Genomic DNA, 25,492 nt, shown 5'->3' on the forward strand with positions numbered 1-25,492 from the left:
TATAAATATCTTCACATTAATTTCCTAACACCCACAAGATCAGACTGAGCATTTCAAACACCAAAGGAGGCTCAGGGAAATAAATTAAACATTGAGTTTTCATTAAATTAACACTGATCTATTCAACATACAGTGGTGATTTAAAAATAAAATTACAAAGACTGAATGGGGCCTTTAAGGATTCCAGCTTTAACACCCCAATACACTAGTTAAGACTGCTTCTGTAAAGACGACTTAGAAATTGCACTTCATCCGACATTGGTTGAAATTCAAATGAATGTGTACGTTTCTGCACCACCTCTGCCCGCAACCTGGAATTTCTTGCAAACGAAACAGCACTTGTTACAATAATGTAAGCAAAGCTCACTAAATGAAATGTATCACACACACAAATCAGCTTTTAGGGACACTCAAGACCAGAGGGACAAAAGTGAAGAAAAATAAATTCAGGGTTAAAGAGCATTTAATAATTTTGTGAATGTTTGGTACGAAAACCATACAAATGATTCATAGTAGATTACTATTGAGCTGCATAGGAAATCATATATTATAACCACATGGAATGTTCGATTAAACTGTCATTAATAAAAAATTATACATCTGTTAAGCCAAATCAGTTTTGTATAGCATATGTTTAAGCATAACAATGTTTAGCTATAATAACTCTACATCACCACTAACATTGAATTGGTTCAATAGCTTTGACTACTGCATGATGTTTTCTGGTGTTTCTTTTAAGTTACAAAGTTGTGCAAAGTCCTTCTTGCAGTCCGAGCAACAGTAAGGCTTTTCTCCAGAGTGAACACGCTTGTGTTCTTTTAATACTGAAAATATATTTCAACATTCAAGGTAGTGGTGGGACTTCTCTCCAGTCTGCACACACCAATGTTGTACTAGGTGAATAATTTGCCACAGTCAGAGCAGCGGTGTGGTTTTATTCCAGTGTGTTGTATCGGATGACACTTCAAATTAGAGGACTGGGGAAAACACTTCCCACAGTCTTTACACATGTAAGGCTTCTCACCACTGTGAACCCTGTAATGCATTTTCAACTGACGTGATAATGCAAAACCCTTTCCACAACCAAGACATTTCAGACTTCTCTCCAGTATGCAAATACTTATGACTTCAGGCCTGATGTGGTGACATTTTTACCACAGTTGGAGCATTGGAACCGTTTTTCGCCAATAGGCTTGGGTGTGTGTTTGGTTTTCCAAACCGGCCACAGGAATAAGGCTGATCGTCTCTATGGAATACCAAGTCCACCTTCAAGCAAGATTTTGATATAAATAACATTCCACATTCAGAGCAGCATTACAGTTTCTCCCTAGTATGCATGCGCTGGTGGGTCCATAAGTTAGCCAGTTGGGAAAACGTTTTCCCACAGTCAGAGCAACTGTACGGTTTCTCTCCACTGTGCACTCTATTGTGTGTTTTCAGAAGAAAAGTTGATACAAATCTCTTCCCACAGACAGTGCAGTGGTGGGGCTTCTCTCCTGTGTGTGACATTTTGTGTAACCTTAATCCTCCTTTGGAGGCAAAGGTCTTCTTACACTGACCACATGCTACTCTTTCTCCAGTATGCGTGTGCTCATGCTTTCTCAAGTCTCCCAGGCCCTTGAACTTCTTCTCACACTTAAAGCAGTGGTAAGGTCTCTCTCCTGTATGCACCCTTGTATGACCAGTAATTTCATGCAAGGTTTTGAAGCTCTTGTCACAATGAATGCAGTTATAAGGTTTCTCCCCAGTGTGTATTCGCATGTGCCTCACCAAGGGACCTGAAGAGGAGAAGGTTGCATCACAGAAAGTGCAGTGGTAGGGCCTCTCTCCAGTGTGTATCCGCATGTGTACCACAAGATGTGCCTTTATGGTAAAGCCCTTCCCACAATGAGAGCATGGAAAAGGTCTTTCACCAGTATGTGACCGCTGGTGTGCTTTTACAGAGGATGCTGCAGAAAATCTCTTTCCACAGTCAGGGCAAGAGTAAGGCTTCTCTCCAGAATGAATGCGCTGGTGTATTTTAAGATTACTGAGACTGGAGAATGTTGTCCCACAGTCACGACACTGGTAAGGTTTCTCTCCAGTGTGCGTCCTCTGATGAGACTTTAAACTTGAAGCTGACTTGAATCTCTTATTACAGGCTGCACAGTGGTAGGGCTTCTCTCCAGTATGATTCATTTGATGATACTTCAGGCCCGCTGATGAGCTGAAACTCATCTCACAATCAGGGCAAGAATAAGGTTTTTCTCCATTATGAGTAAGCTGGTGAGATTTCAATGCCTCGGATCTGGCAAATCCTTGCCCACAGTCAGAGCACTGGTATGGCTTCTCACCAGTATGGATTCTTCTGTGTCTTTTCATAAGTCCTGCCGTAGTGAAGCCTCTCCCACAGTCAGGACAGGGGTATCGCTTCTCAGCGGTATGAGTTCGCCGATGTTTATTCAGATAGCGTTGTGTTATAAAGTTCTTTCCACAGTCAGGGCAGCTAAAGGGTTTTTCTCCCATGTGTCTTAGCTGATGTTCTCTTAGGCTTCCCATGTGCTTAAAATTCTTCCCACATTCAGAGCACGAGTAAGGTTTCTCACCCGTATGAACTGTCCGATGAACTCTCAAAGCACTTAAGATAGAAAAGTACTTTCCACAGTCAGAGCAGTGGTAGGACTTTCCTTTGTGCACTTTCTGATGATTCCTTAGATCTTTATAATTACTAAAACTCTTCCCACACTGTTTACAGTGGTGCATCTTAATCGTGAAAAATGTTTGTTGTTGTTTAGGCTTTACTGATGTAGTAGAGGAGCTCTTTCTGTTCTTCGGCTGTTTGCGGCTAGGGCTCCGTCCTGTGTGATTGAAACAGTCTTGGGTTAGATAAAAGAACAGATCAATGTCTTAGGAAGTTTAATTAAAGACCGATTAATCAAGAAAATCAAGCCATGTCGATTAATCCAAAACTCTATTAGGATATTTAAATCTGACAGTATTTAGTCCAGGTTTTCAACGTCATCTTTATCTCCAGCACAATACCAGTTAACATGTGAAAACGGCACATTTCTAAGTTTTGTAGAGAAGTTCTACCCCGGTGACATCAAAGGTTAAGACACTTTGTCATGGAAATTCTACCTAAGGACACTCAAAGCCAATCTTAAATTAATAAATTGTTTATCGGAATGCTAACGAGGTCACAGTCAAACTTAGATACATAAAGTCCCGATCTGAAGTGAGCTCTCCAAAGGCGTTCCCTATATACGGCTACATAAAAACCAACCAACATGATTTATTGGGTCCTACATGTGACTGGCTCCATCTCCTATCTTAACTTAAAATAACATATTCTGTGCATTCTGCAAAATGGTTTTAAAGACCCCCCCCCCCCCCTCCTCCTCATATCTTTACCAAGCACAAGCAGGAACCAAGGATTGTTTATGACGCAAAAGACAATATTAACATTTTCAAGATTTCCTTCACAACTTATCAAACACCATGAGATTTGCGATGATGTGGGGAGCAGGAAAATACCCTCCCTTGGGCTAGAAACTTGTTGCAGGATTTGAAAAGCACTTTTAATCTTACCTTATGTCACAGAGAAGCATTTTTTGGGGAGTCTTATCTTTTTAACCACAAACACCTTTCTCATATGAAGACATTGGTTTGGTGCCGGAATTGATCAAAGCAGGTTAAAAAGTGGAGTCTGCCCTTTAATCTGTGTCCATGAAAGAGGCCTACAATTTGTTGCAAAAACATGTTACTATATATATATATATATATATATATATATATATATATATATATATATATATATATATATATATATATATATATATATATATTTATTAGGGCTGGGCGGTATACAGTATTTTATGATACTGTATTGATATAGGGACCGGTTTGGGTTTTTACATTACCTTCTATACCGGAATTTGAATGTTTGGTTTGTTAAATGTGATATGCCATGTGTAATATCAATTTTTATAGTTTACTTCGCTACTTGAGTTATGTCTCTTTGCTCTTTCTCTTCTTGCCACTTTCCACACATTCCTAGCCACGCCCCCTGTCACCCAAGGAGCACATTTGATGTTCCTCAGCAACAAGACATTTGCATGCAGTCTGCATGGTCAATGCAGCACATGCAACAATGTTGATGACAACAATGCTGTTTTCACTTTGCTTCTTAATATAAATCCACTAGCATTCTATAGACATACCTCCACCCTACCTGACACCCTAGACCCACTCCAATTTGCTTACCGCCCCAATAGGTCCACAGACGACGCAATCGCCATCACACTGCCCTAACCCATCTGGACAAGATAAATACCTATGTAAGAATACTGTTATTTGATTACAGCTCAGCATTTAACACCATAGTACCCTCCAAACTCGTCATTAAGCTCAAGACCCTGGGTCTCGACCCCGCCCTTTATTTTATTTATTTTACCTTTATTTAACCAGGCAAGTCAGTTAAGAACAAATTCTTATTTTCAATGACGGCCTGGGAACAGTGGGTTAACTGCCTGTTCAGGGGCAGAACGACAGATTTGTACCTTGTCAGCTCGGGCAACTGGGTCCTGGACTTCCTGATGGGCCGCCCACAGGTGGTGAGGGTAGGTAACATCTCCACCCCGCTGATCCTCAACACTGGGTCCCCACAAGGGTGCGTTCTCAGCCCTCTCCTGTACTCCCTGTTCACCCACGACTGCGTGGCCATGCACGCCTCCAACTCAATCATCAAGTTTGCAGACGACACTACAGCGGTAGGCTTGATTACCAACAATGAAGAGACGGCCTACAGGGAGGGGGTGAGGGCCCTCGGAGTGTGGTGTCAGGAAAATAACCTCACACTCAATGTCAACAAAACAATGGAGATGATCGTGAACTTCAGGGAACAGCAGAGGGAGCAGCCCCCTATCCACATTGACAGGACAGTAGTGGAGAGGGTGGAGAGTTAAGTTCCTCGGCGTACACATCACGGACAAACTGAAATGGTCCACCCACACAGACAGCGTGGGGAAGAAGCCGCAGCAGCGCCTCTTCAACCTCAGGAGGCTGAAGAAATTCGGCTGGTCACCAAAAACACTAAAACTTTTACAGATGCACAATCGAGAGCATCCTGTCGGGCTATCACCGCCTGGTACGGGAGCTGCTCCGCCTATAACTGGAAGGCTCTCTAGGGGATAGTGAGGTCTGCATAACACAACACCGGGTGCAAACTACCTGCCCTCCAGGACACCTACACCACCCGATGTCACAGGAAGGCCAAAAAGATCATCAAGGACAACCACCCAAGCCATTGGCTGTTCACCCCACTATCATCCAGAAGGTGAGGTCAGTACAGATGCATCAAAGCAGGGACCGAGAGACTGAAAAACAGCTTCTATCTCAAGGCCATCAGACTTAACTTCTCTGGGATAGGGGGCAGCATTTGGAATTTTGGATGAAAAGCATGCCCAATTTCAACTGCCTGATACTCATCCCCAGAAGAGAAGATATGCATATTATTAGTAGATTTGGATAGAAAACACTCTGAAGTTTCTAAAATTGTTTGAATCATGTCTGTGAGTATAACATAACTTATGTAGCAGGCAAAACCCCTGAGGTCACCCTCTTTTCAATGAGTTTTCATTGGGAATTCAGTGGATTCAGGTGCATCCACTGGATGTCACCAGTCTTTAGAAATTGGTTGGGGTTATTCCTTTGTGTAATGAAGTACGGCCATCTTGAACGAGGGTCACTTCATGTGTACTGTTTGATAGAGGTGCATGACCAGAAAGCATGCTTGAGTTTTTTTTTTTTCCTGTATTGAACACAGATCATCCCATCTTCAATTGTATCGATTATTTACTTTAAAAAATACCTAAAGTTGTATTACAAAAGTAGTTTGAAATGTTTTGGCAAAGTTTACAGGTAACTTTTGAGATATTTTGTCGTCACGTTGCAAGTCGGAACCTGTGTTTTTCTGGATCAAACGCGCCAAATAAAATGGACATTTTGGATATATATATATAGACGGAATTAATCGAACAAAATGACCATTTGTGATGTTTATGGGACATATTGGAGTGCCAACAGAAGAAGCTCGTCAAAGGCATGATTTATATTTTTATTTCTGCGTTGTGTCGCGCCTGCAGGGTTGAAATGTTATCTTTTGTTTACTATGGTGCTATCCTTAGATAACAGCATTGTTTGCTTTCGCCAAAAAGCCTTTTTAAAATCTGACATGTTGGCTGGATTCACAACACCTGTAGCTTTAATTTGGTATCTTACATGTGTGATTTCATGAAAGTTTGATTTTTATAGGAATTGATTTGAATTTGGCGCTCTGCATTTTCTCTGGCTTTTGGCCAAGTGGGACGCTACCGTTCCACATATCCCAGAGAGGGTTTAAAACAGTCATCACTAACATTGAGTGGTTGCTGCCAACATACTGACTCAAATCTCTAGCCACTTTAATGATGGAAAAATTAATGTAATCAATTTATCACTTGCCACTTTATATAATGTTTACATACCCTACATTACTCATCTCATATGTATATACTGTACTCTATACCATCTACTGCATCTTGCCTATGCCGTTCGGCCATCACTCATTCATATATCTTTATGTACATATTTGTATTCATTCCTTTACACTTGTAAGGTAAGGTAGTAAGGTAAGGTAGTTGTTGTGGAATTGTTAGGTTATATTACTTGTTAGATATTACTGCATGGTCGGAATTAGAAGCACAAGCATTTCGCAACACTTGCATTAACATCTGCTAACCATGTGTATGTGACAAATACATTTGATACTATTAGTTTGTGTTACATCAGCAAACCGTTAGAAAGTTGCCCTAAATCTTGTGAGACGCTAATAAATGTACTGAGTAAGAGCAAACGTAGCTAGCTAATACAGCCTGCTAATACCAGTGATGGTGGAGAACTAAATCAGCATGTTTGTGCAAGTGTCTTCTAAATCAAAGAGGAATATGCAAAGCAAGAATATATTAGCTACATGAAGTAGCTAAGAGAAAACATGCAATGTAGCCAAAGCTTATAGGATCCCCTAGGAAACAGTTAACACTTTAGTCCCCAGCCTGTCACAATAAAGTGTCTACTATTATATTCTAACTATAGAATTAGAATAGTCATTCCATTTCCATGATTCCAACAGTTTGCTCTATTTCGCAAGTCAAATCCTAATTGCAGCAAGACTATTTGCCCATATTGTGCAGCCCTACGTGGAAATTCTCAATTGAGCAGTGGTGAAAGTATTTTTACTTAAGTACTTTACAAGTACTACTTAAGTAAAATTACTTTCAAGTACTACCTAAGTCGTTTTTTTGGTATCTGTACTTCACCATTTGTATTTTTGACAACTTTTACTTCACTACAAAAAATACTGTACTTTTTACTCCATACATTTCCCTGACACCTAAAAGGACGGGAAAGTGGTCTAATTCATGCATTTGTCAAGATATATATATTTTTTACACCTTTATTTAACTAGGCAAGTCAGTTAGGAACAAACTTTATTTTCAATGACCACCTTGTAAAAATCTGTTTTTTTGCCCCTGAACCTTGTCAGCTCGAGGATTCGATTTTGCAACCTTTCGGTTACTAGTCCAACGCTCTAACCACTAATAGTGTCTAACCAAACTGGATTAAATTTACATTTCTAGGGGCCTCCCGGGTGGCGCAGTGGTCTCGGGCACTGCAGTGCCACCAGAGACTCTGGGTTCGAGCCCAGGCTCTGTCGCAGCCGGCCGCGACCAGGAGGCCCATGGGGCAACGCACAATTGGCCTAGTGTTGTCCGGGTTAGGGAGGGTTTGGCCGGTAGGGATATCCTTGTCTCATCACGCACTAGCGACTCCTGTGGCGGGTCGGGCGCAGTGCGTGCTAACCAGGTGCACAGTGTTTCCTCTGACACATTGGTGCGGCTGGATTCCGGGTTGGAGGCGCGCTGTGTTAAGAAGCAGTGCAGCTTGGTTGGGTTCTGAGGACGCATGGCTTTCGACCTTCGTCTCTCCCAAGCCCGTACGGGAGTTGTAGCGATGAGACAAGATAGTAACTACTAACAATTGGATACCACGAAATTGGGGAGAAAAGGGGGTAAAATACAAAAAAAAATATATATACAATAAATGTAAATTTCTCACCCATCACAACCACAAAGTGAACAAATGTTTTTAGAAATATTTGAAAATTGATTGAAAATTAAATACAGAAATATCTCATTATATTAATAGTCCCACCCCTTTGCCATGACACTCCAAACTGAGCTCAGGTGCATCCAATTTCCTTTGATCATCCTTGAGATGTCACTACAACTTGGAGTCCACCGGAGTCCGCCAACTCAAATTGTTTGAAGATGATTTAGAAAGGAACACACCTGTCTATATAAGGTTCCACAGTTGACAGTGCATGTCAGAGCAGAAACTACACCATGAAGTCCAAGGAACTGTCTGTCGATCTCCGAGATAGAATTGTGACGAGTAATATCTGGGGAAGGGTAGAAAACAATGTCTAGTGTTGAATGTTTACAAGAGCATGGTGGTCTTCGTCATATGGAACTACCCAGACTCTGCCTAGAGCTGACCGTCCGACCAAACTGAGCAACAAGGACCTTGGTCAGGGAGGTGACCAAGAACCCAATGACCAGTGTTCCTTGGCTGATATGGGAGAACGTGCCAAAAGTACAAGTCTCTACAGCACTTCACCAATCTGGGCTTTATGGGAGAGTGGCCAGACGGAAGCCACTCCTGAGAAAGGCACATGACAGCACACCTGGAGTTTGCAAAAAGGCACGAGAGACAGATCATAAGGCAAAAGATTCTATAGTCTGATGAGACAAAACTTTTACTTTTTCAGCCTGAATGCAAAGCGCTACGTCTGGAGAAAACCAGGCACAGCTCATCAACCGTCTAACACCATCCCTACCGTGAAACATGGCGGTGGCAGCATCATACTATGGGGATGCTTTTCAGCAGCATGGACTGGGATACTGGTAAGGAAAAAGGGGACAATGAAGGGAGCCAAATACAGGCAAATCCTTGATAACAACCTGCTTCAGAGGGCAAACTATCTTAGACTGGGGTGAAGATTTTACATTCCAGCAGGACAATGACCCCATGTACAGTGCCTTGCGAAAGTATTCGGCCCCCTTGAACTTTGCGACCTTTTGCCACATTTCAGGCTTCAAACAAAGATATAAAACTGTATTTTTTTGTGAAGAATCAACAACAAGTGGGACACAATCATGAAGTGGAACGACATTTATTGGATATTTCAAACTTTTTTTAACAAATCAAAAACTGAAAAATTGGGCGTGCAAAATTATTCAGCCCCCTTAAGTTAATACTTTGTAGCGCCACCTTTTGCTGCGATTACAGCTGTAAGTCGCTTGGGGTATGTCTCTATCAGTTTTGCACATCGAGAGACTGACATTTTTTCCCATTCCTCCTTGCAAAACAGCTCGAGCTCAGTGAGGTTGGATGGAGAGCATTTGTGAACAGCAGTTTTCAGTTCTTTCCACAGATTCGATTGTATTCAGGTCTGGACTTTGACTTGGCCATTCTAACACCTGGATATGTATATTTTTGAACCATTCCATTGTAGATTTTGCTTTATGTTTTGGATCATTGTCTTGTTGGAAGACAAATCTCCATCCCAGTCTCAGGTCTTTTGCAGACTCCATCAGGTTTTCTTCCAGAATGGTCCTGTATTTGGCTCCATCCATCTTCCCATCAACAGCCAAAGCAACAGTGTAATAGCTTCAGAACAATATACAGAAAATGCTGAATAAGTCAAGGGGTATGGATACTTTCTGGAGGCACTGTATTATGAAGGATACAACCTTCTGTCTCTTGTAACAGATATTGCAGTTGCACAAGTCCCTACACATCGCATTGAAGAAAACTATCTGCGTTGTGTGTTGTAGGCTAATCTTTATGGTTGCTGCCATATCAAAGCCACCAGCCAGACGTGCCTCCTTCTATAGCCAATGTTTGCAATGATGTCTGTATCTTGCCTGTGTTTGATATGCTGCCAGGATACATTCATGCATCTCCCCACTAAAAAACTGTTTAAACCACACACAGGCCCAATAACTGCTACTTTGCCTTTCAATGATCACAAAAGTACAGTGGTTGCTCCTTTAAAAGTTGCCATACTGCAGCACACAATGCAGGCTGCTGCAGCATTCTGTGGCATGTTGTCAGCCATTTCTTCTGTAAATGCAAGTTAGTGCTAGTTTGACCACCAGATAGCATCTGAGAAGCATTTGATAGTCTTCCAAATAGGCATTAGCAGAGAACTTAAAAGCTTTTTTTGTAATAACATAGTACAGTTGAAGTCGGAAGTTCATATACACCTTAGCAAAATACATTTGAACTCAGTTTTTCACAGCTCCTGACATTTAATCCTAGTAAACATTCCGTCTTAGGTCAGTTAGGATCACCACTTTATTTTAAGAATGTGAAATGTCAGAATAATAGTAGAGAATTATTCATTTCAGCTTTTATTTCTTTCATCACATTCCCAAGTGGGCAAGACGTTTACATACACTCAATTAGTATTTGGTAGCATTGCCTTTAAATGGTTTAACTTGGGTCAAATATTTTAGGTAGCCTTCCACAAGCTTCCCACAATAAGTTGGGGGAATTTTGTCCCATTCCTCATGACATGGCTGGCGTAACTGAGTCAGATTTGTAAGACTCATTGCTCGCACATGCTTTTTCAGTTCTGCCCACAATTTTTTTTTAAGGCTTGAGGTCAGGGCTTTGTGATAGCCACTCCAATACCTTGACTTTGTTGTCCTTAAGACATTTTGACAACTTTGGAAGTATGCTTGGGGTCATTGCCCATTTGGGACCAAGCTTTAACTTCCTGACTGATGTCTTCAGATGTTGCGTCAATATATCCACAATTTTCCTCATGAAGCCATCTATTTTGTGAAGTGCACCAGTCCCTCCTGCAGCAAAGCACCCCCACAACATGATTTTGCCACCCCCGTGCTTCACGGTTGGGATGGTGTTCTTTGGTTTGCAAGCCTCCACCTTTCTCCTGGTCAAATAGTTATATTTTTGTTTCATCAGACCAGAGGACATTTCTCTAAAAAGTACGATCTTTGTCCCCATGTGCAGATGCAAACCGTAGTCTTGGCTTTTTTATGGCGGTTTTGGAGTAGTGGCTTCTTCCTTGCTGAGCGGCCTTTCAGGTTATGTCCATATAAGACTAATTTTACTGTGGATGTAGATACTTTTGTACCAGTTTCCTCCAGCATCTTCACAAGGTCCTTTGCTGTTGTACTGGGATTTATTTGCACTTTTGCACCAATGTACGTTCATCTCTAGGAGACAGAACGCATCTCCTTCCTGAGCGGTATGACGGCTGCGTGGTCCCATGGTGTTTATACTTGTTTACTATTGTTTGTACAGATGAACGTGGTACCTTCAGGCTTTTGGAAATTGCTCCCAAGGATGAACCAGACTTGTGGAGGTCTTGGCTGATTTATTTTGATTTTCCCATGATGTCAAGCAAAGAGGCACTGGGTTTGAAGGTAGGCTTGAAATACATCCACAGGTACACCTCCAATTGACTCAAATTATGTCAATTAGCCTATCAGAAGCTTCTAAAGCCATGACATCATTTTCTGGAATTTTCCAAGCTGTTTAAAGGCACAGTCAACTTATTGTATGTAAACTTCTGACCCACTGGAATTGTGATACAGTGAATTAAAAGTGAAATCTGTCTGTAAACAATTGTTGGAAAAATTACTTGTGTCATGCAAAGTAGATGTCCTAACCGACTTGCAAAAACTATAATTTGTGGAGTGGTTGAAAAATAAGTTAATGACTCCAACCTAAGTGTATGTAAACTTCCGACTTCAACTGTCTATGGGATTAAGAAATTTGGCTTAATTAATTAGATTCATATTTTGGTGTTTCTATTCCGAGAAAAACGAAACCCTCGGGGTTTCCTTTAGGATGGCATGGAAAATATGGTGCTGTACAACGTGACGGTCAGGAGAAAGCTACATCATAATAGGATTCTGAATTGTTTGCCATCATAGACAACTTTGTTCCAATATTTCTGTAAATCAGTGATATTTATTCCCATAGTAATTTGTTATGGATCCATAACTAAATCAACATCTGCATTTTGAAAGAGTTTTTATAATTATTTTATTAACGAAATCATAAAGAAGCTTATGAAGAAATACAGTACTGTACAGTATATGCTTTTACATTTGGAAGCATTTAAAGCATTTTGAAGATATAAGCCACCTGCATTTGTTTATTAGGCTACTGTGCAGTGTGACAAGTAAACAGCCTACAGTACATACTGTAGTAAACAGGGGAAGGGCCTAATTCCTTACATAAGGGAGAGCAGGCCATGTCCAGACTTTCTCGGTGACCTCAAGTACTCATTAACCTGGTCTTTAATGCCAGTCATGGACAGAAACTTCTGTAACAGAATTAATGAACACCCGGAGGTTCACTGGTAAGCCATATTTGCCTTGGGATCCATCCCAGTTTTCTGTGCCCACTCGTGGTCTCTCTCTTCGGTTACACATCCTTGGAATAGCAGAACAGCATAACGGCACCAGCCACTGTTCACCTATTGATTGCGCTGCGGATAATGCCAGTTTGTTTTTAAAATGTAACCTTTGTTTAAACTAGGCAAGTCAGGTAAGAACAAATTCTTATTTACAACTGTCTACCCCGGCCAAACCCGGATGACGCTGGGTCAACTGTTCACCACCTTATGCCAATCCCAATCACGGTCGGATGTGATACAGCCTGTATTCGAAACCAGGGACTGTAGTAAAGCCTCTTGCACCAAGATGCAGTGCCTTGGACCGCTGCGCCACTCAGGAGCCATGACCAATTAATATTTTTTTTTTCCCCCCAGAACATTAACCATCTGTAGGTAGATGTGGAAAGGTAGATACAAATGATTTGTTGCAGGTTGGGGAGGGGGGGTGGGGGGGGTCACACCTAGTTCGGCTATTAGACAGTTCTTTAGTAAAGGTTGAAAAAAAGCTTGTGAAAAACTAATAATAATACTTTTCCCCCTTTCCACATGTTAAAGATTCCAATTGATAAAGTGTTTTTAGCCAGTCGGCCACAACCCCAATTAATACATTTGGGCACAGTCGATAGCGTGCTGTACTTCAGACCAGAATGTTGAGGGCTTGAAACCGGACGCAAAACGAATTTGTCCAACGATAACAGCCCGTGATGTATGGGCGTAATCGGAGTTTGACAGCCGTCAAACTCAAACATATCACATGTCAAGGGATGACTACAACACAAACCCAGCTACATGGGGCGTGAACATTAACATTCTAGCAATAGTGTCTTGGAGTTGAGTCTGGATATGCAAATTATACACACTTACATGCTGTGATCAGAACATTCCAAGATCAGAATGACAGTTTTATCGCAGCAATTCAATAAAAGTGGATAAAGCTAAATGATTACATCCTACAAGGTTTTTCAACCCCGTTGTGAAGTATTCAACAATACAGGTGGTTTGTCTACACAGAGGCAAATCATTATTTTCTAAATTCAAAAGGAGTTCATCTGAATACAAGGTCATTCAATTCCTGATGACTTGCTTGTTGTTTTTGCTGTATGTGTTATCACTGGCGAGGATGTAGACAGTATAGGCCTATTCTCAGAACATGTTCTTCAGAATCTTCAAACATGCTTATGTTGCAATACTGTTACGACACCAAAGCTTGTACGAACATGTTGATCACAGGGCCGTAGCCAGGGTCTGAGTTTTAGTGAGGTCCAAATATAGATATTTAAGTTAAAGCTCATTTACTGCATTTCTATACAATTTAAAAACTCTAAAATGCTTTCTGTTCACAGAAAAATGTGAACAAATAAGTTTGCTTTACAGATTTACAGCTATTTTCCTGAAATTCTACACATTTTGCCATGACTTATGCCATGTTAATATGATGTTGTTAATGCCATGTTAATATGATATCTGAGTGAGAGTGACCAACAAAATTAAATGGGTGGGCCCCCTTGGAGGTCAGTGCCCAGACAGTAATTTGGCCATGATTACAACAAGGTAAGATAGCTTTTAAAAAATGTTAACAGACATGGACTAATTGAGTGACTGTCAGTGAGCGACATAACAAGAGGAAAACTGCTGATGCACAACCAAGTTTCAAAATTGCACTTTGTGTATTCTACTATTCTAACTATCAACAGTAAGTTGAGACCCCAACAGTTCCCCCAAAACTATGTATTAGATTTTTTATTCTGAAAAATGACTGAGGTCCGGACATCGGTTTCCTCATATGTAGCTACAGCCCTGGTTGAGCATGTATTTTGTGTATAGCTGCATCTAGTCTAACACGCACACCACACTGGCCACGTTGAGTGACCGAGAGTTGCAGGCTGACTTAAACGTATCTTATAAAAAACAATCAATCTTAACATTATCACTAGTTAACTACACAGTTGATAATTTGTTTATCTAGCATGTCCTGCGTTGCGGTGTCTGTTAATTTATCAATGAATCACAGCCTACTTCGCCAAACGGGTGATTTAACAAGTGCATTCGCGAAAAAATGCACTGTCATTGCACCAATGTGTACCTAACTAACCATAAACAATGACTTTCTTAAAATCAATACACAAGTGTATATTTTTACACCTGCATATTTAGTTAATATTGCCTGCTAACATGAATTTCTTTTAACTAGGGAAATTGTGTCACTTCTCTTGCATTCTATGCAACAGAGTCAGGGTATATGCAGCAGTTTGAGCCGCCTGGCTCGTTGCGAACTGTGTAAAGACCATTTCTTTCTAACAAACACAGCCATCTTCGCCAAACAGGCGATGATTTAACAAAAGCGCATTTGCGGAAAAAAAGCACAATCGTTGCACGAATGTACCTAACCATAAACATCAATGCCTTTCTTAAAATCAATATTTTTTAAACTTGCATATTTAGTTAAAATAAATCCAGGTTAGCAGGCAATATTAAACTAGGGAAATTGTGTCACTTCTTTTGCGTTCATTGCACGTACAGTCAGGGTGTATGCAACAGTTTAGGCTCGTTGCAAACTAATTTGCCAGAATTGTACGTAATTATGACATAACAATGAAGGTTGTGCAATGTAACAGCAATATTTAGACTTATGGATGCCACAGAACGGTTGGGGTGGATGAATCAGAATTAGTTGGGTAACATAGATAATTAAGATGTTTTAGTTGCATAATATGCTTATGTGAGATACTTGTTATTAGAATGTATCCCTTTGGACTCTAGTGTTGGCAGTTGCACTTTTCCCTCAGCTAGGGCTCAGTCACTTGGGGCCCAGAGAGGGGAGAGGTCAGGCTTGTCTTTCACATGTGCTATGCAGAATATCAGAAAGGGAGAGGACAGAATGGAACATTGTCTTCATATGTGAATGTGTCTTTACCTATTCTTAAACCATGTGAAGGGAAGGCTTGATTAATGGGGAACCAATTACTTGTCTCCACAATGTCTGTGCGCAAGTCACTCCCCTCAGTGAGCTTATCCAGGAGTGGGGTCAAGAGGGGGTTTACTTGAGAATCTAAAGTTGACAATTGATATATGCATTGGATCAGTTGGTGTTTTTGTACTATGAAGTACCAGGAACGAGATTAGAACCTCATTTTAGGGACCAAACTGAATGATAATGTATAGTGAATGCTATCTGGCTATAGGATACTCCTCTCTCAAGTAAAAGTCTTTATTTGTGAACAGTTCCTAAATATCTGTGGTTTGTCGTGTCAAAGGGGGGTGGATCTTTGCTATAAAAGATCTCAGTAGCCATTGTGTTGACACTCAACGGTTCATTAGAAATGGCAAATCGTTGAAAGTCAAGTGCTAATGCAGATGTAGTTTAAGTATAACTGACTGGTGTGTGAAGTTGTGTCTCTCTCCTCATGTGGTAATACGGTTCCGTATTTCACTGAAATAATAAACATTGTTTTTTTACAATGATAAGTCATTGATATGGTCAAATCCGGAAAATAAGGCACATTTCTGTGTGTTATTATCTTATAATTAAGTCTATGATTTGATAGAGCAGTCTGACTGAGCGGTGGTAGGCAGCAGCAGGCTCGTAAGCATTCATTCAAACAGCACTTTACTGCGTTTGCCAGCAGCTCTTCGCAATGCTTCAAGCATTGCGCTGTTTATGACTTCAAGCCTATCAACTCCCGAGATTAGGCTGGCAATACTAAAGTACCTATTAGAACATCCAATAGTCAAAGGAATATGAAATACAAATGGTATAGAGGGAACGGTTGGGGTGGATGAATCAGAATTAGTTGGGTAACATAGGCTGTCATTGAAAATAAGAATTTGTTCTTAACTGACTTGCCTAGTTAAATAAAAGGTAAAAAAAAAAAAAAACAATTTGTCCTATTATAACTACAACCTAAAACTTCTTACCTTGGAATATTGAAGACTCATGTTAAAAGGAACCACCAGCTTTCATATGTTCTTATGTTCTGAGCAAGAAACTTAAACGTTAGCTTTTTTTTTTTACATGGCACATATTGCACTTTTACTTTCTTCTGTTTTTGCATTATTTAAAACAAATTGAACATGTTTCATTATTTATTTGAGACTAAATTGATTTTATTGATGTATTATATTAAGTTAAAATAAGTGTTCATTGTTCATTCAGTATTGTTGTGATTATCATTATTACAAATATATATATATATAAAAAAATCTGACAATTAATAGGTATCGGCTTTTTTGGTCCTCCAATAATTGGTATCGGCGTTGAAAAATCATGATCGGTCGACCTCTAGTCATGATCACGTCTGATGGGGACAGACAAAATAAACATGTGCACGATGACACGCGCATGGCCGGTGATGTCAGCATGCAATTCCTCTTGAAAGAAAATAACATGCAATCAACTTATGCTTAATAGCCTGAGGCGATTAAACATGTCGACATGCCTTTTGTGTACAACATTCATCGTCGATCAGGGGAGGAAGCGGCAGCGAAGCACGAGCAGCCCCCGAGCAACAGCTACGTAAGTAGCGGAGTAGGCAGCAGCTACGTTAAAAAATTAAATCCTGCACATGCACAGAAATCTCAGTATCTTTAACCAAAGAACCTTCGGGTTCCAGAAAAATCTGCAAAAATAGTCACGCCATATAAAAAAACGGTAATGATCAGATGGCTTCGATTCAAAACAATGGAACAATACAATGAAATCTGTTAACTCTTATTATATCTTCTAAAATTAAGGCACATAAATACTTTCCAAACACTTTTATCTCATAATTGTTATAAAGAACACAACTTAAACAGAATACCCCCAAAAATATATATATTTTGACCTAGTTTGGCACATTGAATTGGCTGCTTTTTACACTACTTCATAACAAATACACTTACCAAGAGGAATTGAAGCCTCAAATCCATTCTCCTCTCTTTCACATTGTCTGAAACGGTCTCCCAGTAAATTCCTGCAGTCCTCCAGTATCACTGAAACCTTTCTAAGAGTCAGCAGGGGCGGTTTGTCTTTTGCGTGATGGGGCGGAGTTATGCTGAAGTTGTCCTTACAATCCTGGAGTGAAGGGCGGGAAAAACATTTACTGTAAGTAATCTACAGCGCTCTCCAGAATCATTTGGGCTGTATACTCCTGTAGAGAACGGAGACACCAAAAGCACAGCAGGTATATTTCATACTGTACATAAACTTATTGTGAAAGTATCATTCAAAGAGAATCATATTCATTCAGATGAGATGTCAGGGCTAACCATGCAGATGGAAAGACGTCTCATTGTGTCCGTGCCATTATGGCATCTGTGACAGCATGGGCAGCGCCATTAATGCCATCTCCATTTTAAAGTATTACATTTTCTTCACAATTGGCTGATCCCTTCTGATGACCTGGTTAGACAACCTAACTTAGCAGGTGTAAAAGAAATGCCTGAAACTAGATCCCCCCCACATTCTGGTCTTGATGAGAATAAAATAACTGTCGGGGATGATCTCTTCTGCAGTGTTAGTAAATGTGGAGGAGGAGTTAATATTGTCGCCTTGTTAAAGTCCAAAAACAGTAGTCGCGTCACAGGGTCTCTTCCATTTCCTTGAAAACCGGAACACCTGGTTGTTGACGACCAACAGGGTAGGTTAGACATGACTCTAACAGGGTCACCAGGAGGGATCAGCCAATGAAGTTGGATGTCCCACCCAGTTGACGACATTAAAACGGTGGAAGCCCTCAATATATAGCAATAGTAATGGTGTCTTTTTGTAGGCACCAACTCCGCCATGGTTCGTTGGACAAAGCCTATGGGAAGGGTTTTGAGATAAACAGCTAAAACAATCTGAGGTTAACAGACAATTAAAATATTTTATACTTTTAGTTCTATGAGATAATATCAGTCAGTTAACATGACCTTTATGAATTATGAAGCCTGTGCTTTTTTTATTACATAAATGCTTCAAAATGTAAAACAAGTGATGTATGAGATCTTCATAACTTAATATTTTGTTCTATGTGATCATCTTCATCAGCTAACATCACTCGTTTTAAATTTTGAAGCATTTATGTAATAAAAAAAGCACAGGCTTCATAGTTCATGAAGGTCATGTTAACTGACTGATATTATCCCATAGAACAAAACGTAAGATCTTCTAAACTTCTTAACCCCAGACATTTTTGGGGGCATTTATCTCAAAAACCTATTCTTTCCCCCATTTGAATGGCTGAACGAACCAGAGGTAAGCCATTTCCCACTTTTTAGGACTACAAGCTGGCGAGCTCTGTGGCACTGTCTGTGCCAAAATGCCAGGGTTTCTAAAACTTGGTCCTCAGGAACCCAAGGGGTGCATGTTTTGTTTTTTGCCCTAGCACTACACAACTGATTAAATTAATCAACTGATCATCAAGCTAAAGCCACTGAAGGCCTCTATCATTCTCTATGGGGCTAACAACCTTTGAATATATATAAAATCTATGCTAACTTATGTTCTGTTAATTACTGATGTCCCCTTTAAGGATGGAGCACCCTTGGTCATGCGCAGTGTTGTTCTATGTTATTCTGGTACTAACTCGTTTGAGTAAATGTGAAGCTCCAGTTCAATTGTTTGTATTCAGAGTCTATGTATATTACATAAATAAGTACTAAGTGTTAAGACTACAATGGCGACGAGGATGATTACCTGCAGTGTGCATCACGAATATAGATGGAGTTCGTAGGAAGAGAGGAAGATTTTGACCCTGTAGCACAACAGCTAGCAAGCAGTGAAGACGACGAGAGCTGACGAGAACGAGGCGGCAGATCAAAGACCCGTGGAGCCGGAGGTAAAGAATGGCTAGCATCGGGAAAATAGATGTGTTTGATGACACGCAAGAAAACTGGGCAACTTACATTGAACGACTGGAACAGTACTTCATTGCAAACGACATTGCTGATAACGAGAGAACTAGCGTTGTCGAGTTTAATTGGCCCAAAAACATACAGTTTGCTAAGAGATCTGACTGCCCCCTCTGAAGCCCTCAAAACATTCAGAGATTGTGGAGATATTGCAAAATCACCTAAACCACTCCTCATCGCGGAACGTTTTCCTTTCCACGAGAGAGATCAGAATGAGGGGGAGGGTGTTAGTACATATGTAGCAGAGTTAAAGAAACTGTCTGAACATTGCCAGTTTGGAGAGAACCTAAATGACACATTAAGGGATAGATTTGTTTGTGGACTGAAACATGAACATATATAAAAACGTTTGCTCACAGAATCAGAGCTCACGTTTGCAAAGGCTGTTGAAATTGCTGTGGCTATGGAAAACACGACTAAAGATGCATTTGAGTTGCAAAGTAAAAGAAGTACTGACCGGTAACAAATTTCCCTGCACAAGTTCTCACGCAGCCGACAGCGCCCCCGTGTGGCCGAAAACTGCAACAGGTGTGACAGATTGTCACAGAGCAGAAGACTGCCGTTTCAAAGACGAAATTTGTCACAAATGCAGTAGAAGGGGGCACATTCAAAGAGCATGCAAAGCAAAATTCAGTCACAACAGGAAAACTGAGAAAATTAAATGCACTAGCAGAGAACAGTGGCAGTGATTCAGATGAACGATTAATTGGTACAATGGAGTTAAACACAGTGACTTCTCCCAGCAGTAGCATAATATGGGTGACACCAGATATCGAAGGCAAACCCCTCAAAATGGAGCTGGACACAGGATCTGCAGTGTCTATAATTTCCACTACCGTCTACAATGAGCACTTTAAGGCTATAAAGCTGAAGAACACAAATGTGTTGCTGATGACATACTCAGGAGAGAGATTGAGCCCAATGGGGGCGTTGCAGGTCAGAGTGCATTATGGGGGGCAAACACAGCAGTTACAGCTGTATGTGGTGCCTGGAACTGGCCCCCCATTATTTGGCAGGGAATGGCTTTCAAAAATAAAGCTGAACTGGTGTGACTTGAAAATGCTCCACACGTTCCAGTCCAAAGAGAAAGGCACAGACCAAACACTGGAACACTTGTGGAAGAAATACAACACAGTTTTCAGTGATCAGATGGGAACAGTAAAAGGCTTCACATCAAAACGTGTACTAAGAGATGACGCAACAACAAAATTCTGCAAAGCCAGATCTGTTCCATACTCCCTGAGACCAAAGGTGGAAGCGGAAATCGATCGCTTGCAGGATACAGGGATCCTGACGAAAGTGGACCGAAGCGAATGGGCCACACCCATAGTTCCTATTGTGAAGAAAGATAGGTCTGTTAGAATGTGTGGGGACTTCAAGGTAACTGTGAATTCAATGTTGCATGTGGACCAATACCCCCTACCACGTCTAGATGACATCTTTGCTGCACTAGCTGGTGGGAAACACTTCAGTAAAATCGATCTGAAACAGGCTTACCTGCAGCTACCGGTTGAAGAGAGCTCCAAACAGTACCTGACCATAAACACACACAAAGGTCTATACAGGGATAACCGCCTGGTTTTTGGCATTGCATCAGCCCCAGCCATTTGGCAACGAACTATTGACCAGATTTTGCAAGGAATCCCAGGAACCCAGTGTATCCTGGATGACATGATCATAACAGGACGCACCGACAAAGAGCACCTGGCTAACCTGGAAGAGGTCCTGAAAAGACTGAAAGAGTATGGTCTACAGGCAAACTTACAGAAGTGTGAGTTCTTCAAAGACAAGATTGTCTTCTGTGGACATGAAATTGACTGCAATGGATTGCACAAAACACAGGACAAAATTGAGGCAGTGGTACAGGCACCACGACCACAAAATATCACAGATGTGAGATCTTTCACGGGACTGATCAATTACTACAGAAGATTCCTCCCAAACCTTTCAGCAGTACTCCAGCCTCTAAATCAGCTCCTGGAAAAGAATAGGACATTCCGAATTCACTGTATATAGAGTCTACAGACCTGACTTGAGTACTACCCACCCCACTTCGATTTCAGCACAATTTATTTTTCCTGAAATAGTGCTATATTTGTACCATAGTGTCCAGACACCTCATTTTAAAAACAGTGAAAGGCCGGCAACACTCTGTATTATTCACAGCCCGATGAAATGACATCATATATACATTCTACAGACCCTACTGAGTATTCCCTACATTACTTTTACTGCGGCACCCAGAATAGATTTTGCTCTATTAGCAATACTCCGTATTATTGAACAAAATTATAAACTTAACATGTAAAATGTTGGTCCCATGTTTCATGAGCTGAAATAAAACATATGACGTGTTCCATACATACAAAAAGCTTAGTTCTCTCAAATTGTAAACAAATCTGTTTACATCCCTGTTAGTGAGCATTTCTCCTCCAAGATAATCCATCCATCTGACAGGTGTGGCAAATCAAGAAGCTGATTAACCAGCATGATCATTACACAGGTGCACCTTGTACTGGGGACAATAAAAGGCCACTCTAAAATGTGCAGTTTTGTCACACAGCAATGCCATAGATGTTTTAAAGGAGCGTGCAATTGACATGCAGACTACAGGAATGTCCACCAGAGCTGTTGCCAGAGAATTTTGTTAATTTATCTACCATAAGCCACCTCCAACATCATTTTAGAGAATTTGGCACTAAGTCCAACTGGCCGCAAAACCTCAGACCACGTATAACCAAGCCAGTCCAGGACCTCCACATCCGGCTTCTTCACCTGCGGGATAGTCAGAGACCAGTCACCCGGACAGCTGATGAAACTGTGGGTTTGGACAACCATTGAATTTCTGAACAAACTATCAGAAAACGTCCCACCTTCGATGGCCACTGTCACGCTGGATAAGTGTGCTCTTCAAAGAAGAATCCCGGTTTCAGCTGTACCGGGCAGATGGCAGAGTGTGTATGGAGTTGTGTGGGCTAGCGGTTAGCTGATGTCAACATCGTGAACAGAGTGCCCCATGGTGGCAGTGGGGTTATGGTATGGGCAGGCATAAGCCAATATGTATTCCATGTACAATGATTAGCATTGGGGGCATTTATTTGACCATTATTTTACCATCCTAAACCCCAAATCTAATGCAAATGTCACTTAAATATGAACAAATATTAATACTAGTTAATGTTTAGACAATTACTGTACATGTATCATAAATAAATACAGGTTAATTATAATTTTCTACTGTTACGTGGGGGACTTATATTGGGACAATTTCTGAAATTCCGTAACCCGGAATTACTTTTTTTAGTGTTGCCGACGCAACGCTGATGTGATTAGCACTGCTTACATTAGCCTTGGAGAAAACGGAATCTTTGGAGTCTCTGTCCTGAAACGCCCCATTCATCAGCCTATACAGGAATCCTAGTGCAGTGTTCTCCTGTTGCAGAAAACATGTATTAGTTAAAAGCATAATAACAAACAAGACAAAGGAAAACATCAAAATTGCAACAGAGTAGCACGATCAACCCCTCACTGATGATAGGACATCTTCATTTAGAATTATAAAAAGGCCAATGAGTTTTTTTGCTGAAAAATGAAATCATTATGACATAAGTCGATACAATTATGCAGTTCTGCAATACGCAACCAATTGCACACTTAACATGTCATACAAGAAGACAACAGTCAGCCAAATGAAAACAGCCGCGTGGCTAGCTGCATTCCACAACAAACACAATTAGTTGGTAATCCTGCACGAGCGTTCAAACACTACGCAGTATTTTATTGTGATGAGGCACATAAAACGATAATTTTTAGGTACTTAAAAAAATATACATAACTGATTTTATCTTTAAAGTTTGCTGAGTGGAAACGTACCTCAAAGACAGGTTTCACTTCTGACGCCATCGTAGCATGAACAGAAGCTTCTCATCCTCTCTCTTTGCTAGTGTGTGCAGTGAATTGCTGGTGCATCGCAATATCGCCCTCTGTCCGTACGGGAGTATAATGACATCTGGGAGTCACAAAATCCATTTCCATTAAGAGATTCTATTATCCTCATGAAGTGGTCATACTACACAATTTTAGGCCAAACTCATCCCGAATTATTCACAGAAAATCATGTGATCCAACAAAATCAAAGTGGGATACGACAAAAGTTTTTAAACATTCAGATAGCAACATGATAATCGTGCATTTTAAACATACAGTGCCTTCGGAAAGTATTCACACCACTTTAATTTTTCCACATTTTGTTACGTTACAGCCTTACTCTATTTTTTTAATGTATTATTCCCTCATCAATCTACACACAATACCCCATAATGACAAAGCAAAACCAGTTTATTTTTGTTTTGCTAATAAAAAAATAAAATATCACATTTACACAAGTTTTCAGATCCTTTACTCAGTACTTTGTTGAAGCACCTTTGGCAGCGATTACAGCATCAAGTCTTCTTGGGTATGCCTATACAAGCTTGGCACACCTGTATTTGGGGAGTTTTTCCCATTCTTCTCTGAAGATCCTCTCAAGCTCTGTCACGTTGGATGGGGAGTGTTGCTGCACAGCTGCCAATTGAGGACTTGTGAGGCGTCCTTTTCTCAAACTAGACACTCTAATGTACTTGCCCTCTTGCTCAGTTGTGCACCGGGGCCTCCCACTCCTCTTTCTATTCTGGTTAGAGTCAGTTTGCGCTGTTCTGTGAAGGGAGTAGGACACAATGTTGTATGAGATCTTCAGTTTCTTGACAATTTCTCACATGGAATAGCCTTAATTTCTCAGAACAAGAATAGACAGATGAGTTTCAGAAGAAAGTTCTATGTTTCTGGCATTATTGAGCCTGTAATCGAACCCACAAATACTGATGCTCCAGATACTCAACTAGTCTAAAGGCCAGTTTTATTGCTTCTTTAATCAGCAGAACAGTTTTCAGCTCTGCTAACATAATTGCAAAAGGGTTTTCTAATGATCAATTAGCCTTTGAAAATAATAGTAGTGAAGACATCACAACTATCAAATAACACAGATGGAATCATGTAGTAACCAAAGAGGTGATAAACAAATCAAAATATATTTTACATTTGAGATTCTTCAAAGTAGCCACCCTTTGCCTTGATGACAGCTTTGCACACTCTTGGAATTCTCTCAACCAGCTTCATGAGGTAGTCACCTGAAATGCATTTTAATTAACAGGTGTGCATTGTTAAAGTTAATTTGTTGAATTTCTTTCCTTAATGCGTTTGAGCCAATCAGTTGTTTTGTGACAATGTAGAGGTGGTCTACAGAAGATAGCCCTATTTGGTAAAAGACCAAGTCAATATTATGTCAAGAACAGCTCAAAAATGTAAAGACAAATGACAGTCCATCATTACTTTAAGACCCAGATTTACTTCTGCTGCAGAGAATACGTTCTTTAGAGGTAACTGCACCTCAGATTGCAGCCCAAATAAATGCTTCACAGAGTTCAAGTAACAGACACATCTCAATATCAACTGTTCAGTGGAGACTGTGTGAATCAGGCCTTCATTGTCAAATTGCTGGACGAAAAACGCTACTAAAGGACCTATAAGAAGAAGGGACTTGCTTGGGCCAAGAAACACGAGCAAAGGACTTTTTTCCAAAATATAGTCCAAAATATAGATTTTTGGTTCCAACCACCATATCTTTGTGAGACGCAGAATAGGTGAATGGATGATCTCCGCATGTGTCGTTCCCACCGTGAAGCACGGAGGAGGAAGTGTGATGGTGTGAGGGTGCTTTGCTGGTGTCACTGTCTGTGATTTATTTAGAATTCAAGGCACACTTAACCAGCATGGCTACTACAGCATTCTGAAGCGAAACGCCATCACATCTGGTTTGCGCTTAGTGGGACTATCATTTGTTTTTCAACAGGACAATGACCCAACACACCTTCAAGCTGTGTAACGGCTATTTGACCAAGAAGGAGAGTGATTGAGTTCTGCATCAGATGACCTGGCCTCCACAATCACCCGACCTCAACCCAATTGAGATGGTTTGGGATGAGTTGGACAACAAGTGCTCAGCATATGTGGGAACTCTTTCAAGACTGTTGGAAATGCATTCGTCATGATGCTGGCTGAGAGAATGAC

The 25,492-nt window shown here is 40.7% G+C and overlaps 1 protein-coding gene across 1 annotated transcript; it reads right to left on the bottom strand.

The window, feature by feature from the left end:
* Positions 1 to 445: 445 nt before the first annotated feature.
* On the bottom strand, positions 446 to 23,318 carry LOC139375348 (zinc finger protein 658B-like). The gene is made up of 4 exons (XM_071117046.1): positions 23,261 to 23,318; positions 22,731 to 22,820; positions 17,396 to 17,567; positions 446 to 2,837 (listed from the first exon to the last, which is right to left on the bottom strand). Exons 1-4 carry the CDS (start codon positions 23,288 to 23,290, stop codon positions 1,315 to 1,317), a joined length of 1,815 nt encoding a protein of 604 aa, XP_070973147.1. The 5' UTR covers positions 23,291 to 23,318; the 3' UTR covers positions 446 to 1,314.
* Between the last annotated feature and the right edge of the window lie 2,174 nt (positions 23,319 to 25,492).

Source organism: Oncorhynchus clarkii, chromosome 19, assembly GCF_045791955.1.
Source record: "Oncorhynchus clarkii lewisi isolate Uvic-CL-2024 chromosome 19, UVic_Ocla_1.0, whole genome shotgun sequence".
In the NCBI taxonomy this organism is placed as follows: Eukaryota; Metazoa; Chordata; class Actinopteri; order Salmoniformes; family Salmonidae; genus Oncorhynchus; species Oncorhynchus clarkii.

Coding starts and splice junctions, on each gene's coding strand:
- LOC139375348 (XM_071117046.1), bottom strand. CDS start 23,290: ATGGCGTCAGAAGTGAAACCTGTCTTTGAG. Junction 22,821..23,260: donor AAGTGAAACCTGTCTTTGAG/GTACGTTTCCAC, acceptor TTTCTGCAACAG/GAGAACACTGCACTAGGATT. Junction 17,568..22,730: donor CCGTTTTCTCCAAGGCTAAT/GTAAGCAGTGCT, acceptor CCTTCACTCCAG/GATTGTAAGGACAACTTCAG.